Genomic DNA, 8,980 nt, shown 5'->3' with positions numbered 1-8,980 from the left:
CAGACACGAACACTATTTACGCATTCGTCAAGTTCCAGCGATGCGGACGCCACTGAGTGGCGCACAGAATATTCTGTGTACGACGGGCCGGGCTGGCGATGAGAAGTGCGGCACCGCACGGCATGAGTATGTAGCGGATACGATATACGCAGCATCAGCGGATAGGAGTTCAACGGGCAGCTCATCAACGGCTATTTGCTTCTGATCAGCCATTATGCACGATGTCTTGTACGGATCGGCTCAGCGATGCGCGTAAATTGATGCGTTAGTACTGTGCCTCCCGAGTGGTCTGCATGACAGCAGGCGTTTTCGTCTTTACGGCATGCATGGGTCCTCAGGTCAGCTTCGACTTCTGTGGCACGATGTCTCTCACGGCCCCCTCGCAATTACCCTTGCTTTCCCACATACTACACGCCCATCTCAGACTCGCAGCTCAGCAGGGCTCCGCTGCCAATCCTCCCTTGGGTGCCTCGAGTCCTCACCTCCAGGGAAGTATCGGGCAGCCGTTCTCGCTTCCTGTCACCAGCAATCAGTCCATCGCACAGAAGCCAGTGCTAGTGCACCGTACATCATGATGCTGCGCTTCCCAGAGATAGCCGCTGCGCCCGTACAGGGTTTGATGGCCTGTGGTGCAATGTGGAGCTTGACGCTTGTGCTCGGATACGGTTGAGATGCGAGCGCTTTAACGCCATATAATCAGCGCAACGGCCTGCATGTGCTCTCCTGCACTTTTGCCTGTCAGTGCATCGCCTAGCCATGTCATTGGACGCTGCGAACACCGGAGGCCCAGTCTTTGTCGGAGTGGCTGTTTCGCTCATGTACTCCACTTCATCTCAATCTAGCTGCTGACCAATCCTGTTCTGCAGGTTCTATGGCATATTGTGTGCACAGCTCCTGTATTACACGTGGTATTACCCCAAGGACTCACTCCGACTCAAAGGAATGGTAGGCCTCATGTTTGTCCGCTGTCTTCTATGTGCTCATTGGTGCCCCAAAGGTCTGGTGTCTATTGTATGTGGTATGCCAGCAGGGTAAAACATCCTGCAACTAAGTGTTGAGCAGCATACTTGATACTATTTCCATGGCCTTGACTATTGATGTAGGTCTTGAGTTTGGGGATAGAGTAGGATGCTCATTAGTTGCCAGTGCCTGTACCAAATGGCTGTCAAATCACAAGCCTCTGCTGTGACTAAGTTCATGCTACCTGAGTCAGTAGATGTCACTAATTGTTTATTAATGATGCTCATATGAAAATCCTTGAACAGCTCAATTGATGTCAGTCACTTTATGGCCTGCTTTTGCTGATCTCAAACCTGCTTCATTACAGATTGAATTTATATTCGGAGTGAGAAATTTATATCATGAACTGGCAACTATTAATATTATGCAGGCAATTATGATCTTGATTGTTCAAATGCAAGTTGTGCTCTTAGAGATGCATGATTTGGCTGACTTATTATTATCAGATATTATATATATGTGATTTGGCTATGTGAGTGAGCATTTTGATAGTTATGAGTACTAGGATAATATATTCTCTATAGTACATGGAAGTACAAGAGCCAGCACTCTCATCTCAGGTATAATGGTACACCTCTATGATCAAGATAGTTATCTTCTACTCACATGATTGTTTTCAGGTCACATTAGCACTAGCATCATGTGGTATGAGATATAATCATAATTGTTTTCTGTGTTGATATATTGATAATTTGCAATACTCAGCCTCAGGCTGTGGTTTGTACCCTATTTTGTGTCCATATATATAAACTAACACTACTTTGTTGTTGTTATAGCCAATGGATATTATGGGTAAGTCCTATTTGTATGTAGCTGTACTGCTGAGACTATAAGCATTCCTAGATTGAAATTTCCTACTATTCCAGAGGTGTTTCTTGAAGCAAAGGTATTGTTTTGTATTCTGTGCTATTTTTCCTGTATTCAGTGAAAGTCATAGAATTCAGGCATTGTACAGCCAGCTATAGCCACTGTTATAGATATATATATTATGGTGGCACTTATCTGGAAATTGAAACAAGAATCTTCAGTGTTAGAAGAGTAAGTTTTTCATAATTATTAGTTGACATTATCTAATTATTATTTATTAGCACAAGAAATCTCATGAACAGGCTTATCTCATTTGCTATTAATCGTGCAGTCTTAACAGTGTATGTACTTTCACTACATTTAATATTAAGTATCATTTAATGACATGTACAATCTATACAAAGTACTCTACAGATCACACAGGCAATTCTGGAAAGTACTCACATTTATGAAAAATATGTCTTCTGTATTCATTCATCTGTTATAGTTTGCAGCTCTAAGCTTGCATAATGGCTACTGGGTTATTTTCCATTGTGTTGGAACCCGAGGTATGTTCACTGAGCTTACTTGCAATAAATTGGCTATTGATACTTGAATTAGCATATGTGAATTCATTGATTGCAATGTATGTATACATTGATATATCAAATCTACCAATGATGCTGATATAAATATTGGCAGGCTCAATGCAAGGCATAGTTTTCACAGGCCTAGTCATAAGATTGTAAGGCTAATTCTTTCAGTTTAATATATTGCTTAGAGATGTTCACTAGGTTGTGGATATTGAACTGACCACACATGAACAATAGTATATCTGCATAGTGAATGTTTGTGTTTTCACTATTTTATGGTGATGAAAGTTGCATTCCTTATCCAAGAAGGAATGCAACAGAAGTCAGCTATTTTCTATAGAATCTCAGTATTATTCTAAGCAGTAAGATGTATGGAACCAGGACTGTAAAACACTTAACGAGTCTAATACTTACATACTGTACAAATCGAGGCCAGGGGAGTTGGTGACTGTGAATTTTGGGGCAGCAAAATATCAAGACATGATTTCATGCGCAACGCGCCGCCTGTACAGATAGCTCTGCGCGCTGGACGCTGCTCACCAACTTCAACACTGCGCACGCAGCGTATCCGTTACGCGTTCGCGTCGCGCATCGCCGCACCTCTACTGCCTCCGCTACATCACTCCAGACAACCCCCTCGCGCTACTGAGTCCCTGCACCACTACGCCGGCATAGCGCGGACCTCGGTAGACGGGCGGACTGTGCCCGAGTCCGCTGTGTTAAGGGCGGCGAGGAGCGCAAGTAGCCGTTGCACAGCGTCCGCGGGGTGTAACGCGCGCGCATCAAAGCTTGGGAGCGCATCAAGGAGGTGCGCAGTCATGCGCCTGAGTGATGCCGCAGCCGCGGGGCACGCTACTCCAGCATCACCGTATGTGGGACAATGCAATGTAGAACAAGTCAGCGCGTGGTGTAGACGGCAGATGCGGAGGCGGAGCACTCACGCATGTTCGTCGCCGTCGCAGACACGTCTACTTGCCCTGGCGCCATCGCAACCACCGTGAACGGCAAGCCGCCACGGACCCGCTCGTCCTCGAGCTGCGCGGCGAACTTCGTCATTGCCATGTCCGCCGCGGCCTTGGTTGCCCCGTACACTGCCATTTCGGCGAGGGCCGTGCGTTGCACGAAGGCACGGTCGCCTGCCCCACTGCTGAGGAGCACAATCTTACGCATGGACCTCGCGCGAAGGAGCGGGAGGAATGCATTGGTAGCATGCACGAATCCGAGGACGTTCGTCCTACATTGTGTAGGGATCGCGTGAGTGTCAGAGGAGAGACAACGGAAGTCTCACGGCCGCAAGAAATTCTGTGTCCAGCGCGTCGGCGTCATCGCTTTAGTAATATCTAACCTCAGACCAGAGATACCCAAGTTGAGGCACACAGAACACACTATTCATCTAGCCTAAGGAACAGCGATTCGCTATTCATGCGCGCCGCGCTGTACATGAGCATATCGAGCGCTCCATCTGTCACTTGTGCGACCTGTACCGCGGCGTACTGCACCCGCCCATCATCCGTCAACACAACAATTTCCATACGATACTGTGAAAACAGGACGGCGCGCACCTGTAGCGTGCGGTGGTCGTCTACTACATCTACCTGCACGACGTGTATATTGTGGTCTCTGGAGTTGGTCACGAGCGCAGCGAGATGCGGAGAGCGCGCAGGATCGCGCACGAAGGTTAAGACAACGTGGGCTGGGTCAGCTGCCTGTAGTGAGGGATGAGACAGGCAGAAAAAAGAAAATGCACTATCACATTGGTATCTGGGGGACTTACGAGCTGTCTAACAAATTCTAATCCAACTCCGCGAGAGGCACCGACAATAGCGTATGAGGGCATCCTGAGGGGATAAGCAATGGATAGTGCTGTAGAAAGAGCTGCAATGGCCCTTTGTCTCTGAGCAAGATCTGACAGACGCGCGCGTCGTCCGACATGCGCAATGCATGGCAACTCCGAGGCGCGCTGTGTTTCGTCATCCGGCCGAGAGCGGCGTTCAAACATGGAGATGTGAGTGGATGTCCTGGAGAGCAAATGTCAAAACGTGGGATGAAGCGCGGAGGAGCTGTGGGGGTTTCATCTGAGTCACTCACCTCCCATTAGGTGCCCTGAAGACACCTCGAACATGCTTAGTAGTTCTAATTGAGAATTAGGGATTCGAACAGAAAAGAATTCGCATGAGGACTTGGAAAACAGCGTAGCGAATTATCAGCCGCATACGGCTTACTTAAATGAAGCTACGCATTGTCCTTGGTGAAAGCTCATGAGACTTGAGTGCGATGACATCCCAGATTATACGGCTGAAGCGAGAGCTAATTTTACAGTACTGCTAAATTATTAGTACAATGCAACTTCGTGCTAAAGCCGGATAAATGAGACTATAAATGCATAGCAATCGAGCAGCTGAACTGGCCTATGTAGTGTTGACTACTGGATCGTCAGCCTCTTCTACCTCGAATGCACAACAGAAAGTCTCCCTATCGAGGAGAATTAACCCACGACCATCCGGGGCCCAGCGCACAGCATTTGTAGAGAATCTTTCTGTCAAAACGGTAGTAATTAGCGTCAATATACGTAATTCGAGACGAATGAGAGCGTACTAGCAGGCACTCCGACACACTCCGCCACTTCCTCGGGCTGTCCATCACTACCTCCGGATTCTCGGAGGCCGCCCTCGCTCACCCACTCATCGCTCCACAGGTAGAGCGCCCCACCCCCCGTGCACACAGCTAGACTGCCCCGCCGGACCGGATTCCAGCGTGCAGCCGCAACCGACGACGTGTGCACGAGGGCAGTGCGCAGCCTCGGCTTCAGCGATGAGCCATCCTCGGGCCTCGCCGTCGGCGAGGGGCCGGAAAGGGATGTTGTCCCGGTGTGCAGGAAGGTATACAACCACACGACGTCCGGAGCACCCCAGTAGCGCACCAAGAGTAATGTTCCGTCCGTATTCCAGGCGAGATGCTCGTCTACCGCGGTGCCTTTAGAGCTTGAGGATAGCTCAGGGGGCGGTCTCGAGCGGTCTCGAGACGGAAGCGTCAGTGTATACGGTGGCTGGACACGCTCGTCTGCATCCCAGTGGATAACTTCATCAGTGAGCATGAAAACGTGGAAACGCAACTAACATGAGAGGAAGCCTCGCCCGTGAGTGGTCTCGAGCCACTTGTCTGGTTCGCGCCACAGGGTCTACGCGCGAAGAGATGTGTGTACAGCGTCAGGTCGACAGTCATCATGAGGTTTACAATATTGGAAAACGTACAGTACCGACAGGAATACGGCTCTGTAATTCCACGATTGAAACAGGTCCATATGTCAAGCTATCAAGTATATGCACCTGTGAAAATGCCTTCAGCATTATGGGGCCAAGCTGACCTTGCACAACACACCTTGTCGTCCCAACCAAGTATAGCCAGGAACAGGCCAGAAGGATGCCAGGCAACTGCTCGGACTCCAAAGCCAGGATCACGATCGGGAGCGAACGAACCCAGCACATCACCCGCGAGGCTGAGGATGTAGATTTTGCACTGTTGGACAGGACCTCAGCTTGGAAGATATTTTCCAGCAATCTACAAACCTCTAACAGCCCTTCCCATAATGCAACATGATTCCCGGCTGGCGAAAGCGCTAATCCGGCGATCGAGCTGGTAGGTATCGGGAAATGCTAGGTACCAGATCGACCTGTATGTTAGCTCGCACATGTACGCACGTATTGAGCACAAGATGCTGTCAAGAACATACTCTAACGAGGCGGTATGCGGCTGTGGCATCGTATATGCCCAGTGTGTCCCGGGATTTGTGCCGCTCTGCCAGTACTAGGTAATGGCCGTCCGAGCGAAATGCGTGGCCTGCGATTTAACAATCAAAGTAATGCTACTGAGGGACATAAATTGCACTTACCACGCTCAGGATGTGCGGGATACTGGATATAGACCGGTGTGGAAGTAACTAACGACCAGATAGTCACCCGTAACTACAGGTAAATTTGTGAGAGTTAAACTCATAATGTGTTAAAAAAAACATTACACTCACACCCCACTCGCTCCAGCAAACAACAGTTCGCCCATCGGGAGCCCACTCCGCTTTCAGCAGTCCCTCTGCCCCCGCCTCGATCCGCGCTCGCCAGTCTTCGTCTCGCATCTTAAACACCTCTACAAGTCCTCGTTTTGCACAGGCACCAAGGACATACTCCGAGTCGCACGACCATCCAATATGCGTTATCCAGCCATCGCTGCTTGATCCGGTCTCGGTGCTGCTGCGGGCAGCAGGCAATCTGCTTGTGGATTTCGCAGTCTGTGAGGTCTTGACTCCAGCTTTTGTTGGGGCAGGCTGAATCAAAGCCGAAACAGTGGCAGAAGGAGTCCCGTCCATTGCCCATGACCGCGTAATCTGAAAGGAGTCTGCGCGCCGGACAACTAGTCGGTCCTGAATGGCGGTCAGGATGAAGTGCGTTCCAGGGGAGAAGTTTACGAGCGAGGATGATTGCTTGTATATTTCCGTGAAGTCCATAACGAAAGCAAAGACGCCACTCGCACAAATACAAGTTGATTCAACGGCAGCCTGAAGATTGATTCAAAGGCGGTGGCGCGTCCGCCTAACATGCCTGTTGTCACGGTCGCGATCAACGCGATCACGCGGAAACCATTCCTACATTTAGTAAACAGACTGTGTCGAGCTCGAAATGCACTCCGATTCTACTGATATCGTGTCGCATCATGGCTCTGGGTTGAGATTAATTGGAAAGCGGAGACAGATGCGTCGTTTATTGATCACAGCGCGCGACTAATCTAGCATGCACTCACCTACAGATGCTACACTAGAAATCACCATGTTTTCGCCCTCCACGAGTACATGAACAAAAATACGCCATGCGTTGTACGGCATCGCTCGCGTGAGCAGTTTAGATCCTGAGGGTATCGCCGAATACATGAACAACGCCGAGCTTCCGACTGAACCTTGAGCTTAAATGGAAGTCGGGCCCCCGTACGAACAAGATCCTCGACTTCTTCACCCTTTCTTACTGGGGGTTGGTGCGCTAGCTTGAACTGCAATTATTTTGAACCTCCATGTCGGACAATCCATACACAAACAGACCCCCGCTAAAATTGAGGAATTCATCAGAGTCAACAGTCAACAAGGAGCCTCTTTTTGGCTTTCTGCAAAGATCTGTCACTGCTCGGCAAATTACAAAGGCAATGGTATGTTGCGACTTCGCTTACATGATTGCGTGAAGTTATATATATTACTTCAGGATGGAGACATCAATCCATTCACAAAGCAGCCACACTCGCCTCAATATAAGAAGATCCTGGAAACACGGAAGAAGCTACCCGTCTTTGCACAGATGGAAGAGTTCCTCAAGATGGTGAGTATTGTACGTTTCGAAGTACCGTGAGGGAGGTCAGAGTCGGCCTCAGGCTCGAGATACCCTTTTCCCTTTATTGTCCGCGAGGGCCGAGCCCTATGTAGACAGTAACTACGTGGTATATATGTGCGTTCTCGAGACGGTATCGTAGCAGGGGCATTGGACGCCATCTATCGAGCAGGCGAGCGTCGGGGGTCAGCTAGGGTACACTGAATGGCCGTGTCGAGATACCCTTGACTAAGGAGAACGTAACTAATGTCCGGAAAAGTTCAGCAACAATCAGGTAATCGTTATGGTGGGAGAGACGGGATCAGGAAAGACTACTCAGTAAGGTGTGCCACACTGTCTCGAAAAGCATATCTACATGATTTCCATCGCAGGATCCCCCAGTTTGTTTGCTACTCAGACCTTCCACATGCCAAGGGAAAGCTTGTGGCGTGTACACAGCCCCATCGTGTCACAGCGATGTCTGTGGCGAAGCGAGTTGCTGACGAAATGGACGGTACCTCACAGGGCACTAACGATCATGCCTGTAAACTCACATATACGCTCAACAGTACAACTCGGCAAGCAAGTTGGATATTCGATTCAGTTCGAAGATATGACAGAACCCGGGACGACATTTCTTAAATACATGACGGACGGGATGTTACTGCGAGAGGCAGTGAACGACCCAGACCTCTCACGATACTCGACGATCATCCTCGACGAAGCACATGAGCGCACGCTCGCCACCGATATCTTGATGGGTCTGCTGAAAGCGCTCGCCAAACAGCGATTCGATCTGAAGATCGTTGTCATGTCCGCGACGCTCGATGCGCTGAAGTTTCAAAAATACTTGTCGGTGTCGAAGGATGGAGAGCTTGCGCCCCTGTTTAAGGTCCCAGGTCGCACGCACCCCGTTGAGGTGTTCTATATGCAGGAGCCGGAGCCGGACTACGTTGAGGCAGCAACTAGGACGGTGCTGATGATACACAGAGCCGAGGACCCTGGCGACATCCTTCTCTTCTTGACAGGAGAGGAGGAGATCGAAGACTCTTGTAGGAAAATCAAACTTGAAGCCGATGATCGTATGAACTCCGATCCCGATGGTGTTGGCCCGCTGACGTGCATACCGTTATATTCATCTCTCCCGCCACAGCAACAACAACGTATTTTTGATCCACCTCCACCTCCTCGCACTCCAGACGGCCCTCCAGGAAGGAAGATAGTTGTGTCGACGAACAT

General features: G+C 49.6%; 3 protein-coding genes across 3 annotated transcripts; 1 reads left to right on the top strand and 2 right to left on the bottom strand.

Annotated features, from left to right (window-relative positions):
• Positions 1 to 3,060: 3,060 nt before the first annotated feature.
• FIBRA_06054 (uncharacterized protein) lies at positions 3,061 to 4,236 on the bottom strand (the record flags this gene model as incomplete). The annotated part of the gene is made up of 5 exons (XM_012327796.1): positions 3,061 to 3,251; positions 3,341 to 3,633; positions 3,677 to 3,727; positions 3,786 to 4,105; positions 4,174 to 4,236. The coding sequence occupies 5 exons, from the start codon at positions 4,234 to 4,236 to the stop codon at positions 3,061 to 3,063; spliced, it is 918 nt and encodes a 305-aa protein (XP_012183186.1).
• Positions 4,237 to 4,807: 571 nt separating this feature from the next.
• On the bottom strand, positions 4,808 to 6,897 carry FIBRA_06053 (uncharacterized protein; the record flags this gene model as incomplete). Its single annotated transcript, XM_012327795.1, has 9 exons — positions 4,808 to 4,935; positions 4,995 to 5,459; positions 5,517 to 5,577; positions 5,651 to 5,725; positions 5,778 to 5,915; positions 5,966 to 6,052; positions 6,130 to 6,236; positions 6,289 to 6,361; positions 6,421 to 6,897. The coding sequence occupies 9 exons, from the start codon at positions 6,895 to 6,897 to the stop codon at positions 4,808 to 4,810; spliced, it is 1,611 nt and encodes a 536-aa protein (XP_012183185.1).
• A 557-nt stretch (positions 6,898 to 7,454) lies between these two features.
• FIBRA_06052 (uncharacterized protein) lies at positions 7,455 to 8,914 on the top strand (the record flags this gene model as incomplete). Its single annotated transcript, XM_012327794.1, has 6 exons — positions 7,455 to 7,586; positions 7,640 to 7,753; positions 8,022 to 8,080; positions 8,134 to 8,255; positions 8,311 to 8,823; positions 8,895 to 8,914. The coding sequence occupies 6 exons, from the start codon at positions 7,455 to 7,457 to the stop codon at positions 8,912 to 8,914; spliced, it is 960 nt and encodes a 319-aa protein (XP_012183184.1).
• Between the last annotated feature and the right edge of the window lie 66 nt (positions 8,915 to 8,980).

The sequence above is a fragment of the Fibroporia radiculosa genome (assembly GCF_000313525.1).
Source record: "Fibroporia radiculosa TFFH 294 genomic supercontigs, scaffold5860, whole genome shotgun sequence".
In the NCBI taxonomy this organism is placed as follows: domain Eukaryota; kingdom Fungi; phylum Basidiomycota; class Agaricomycetes; order Polyporales; family Fibroporiaceae; genus Fibroporia; species Fibroporia radiculosa.
The sequence above is the reverse complement of the archived record's forward strand: the minus strand, read 5'-3'. Positions and strand labels throughout refer to the sequence as shown.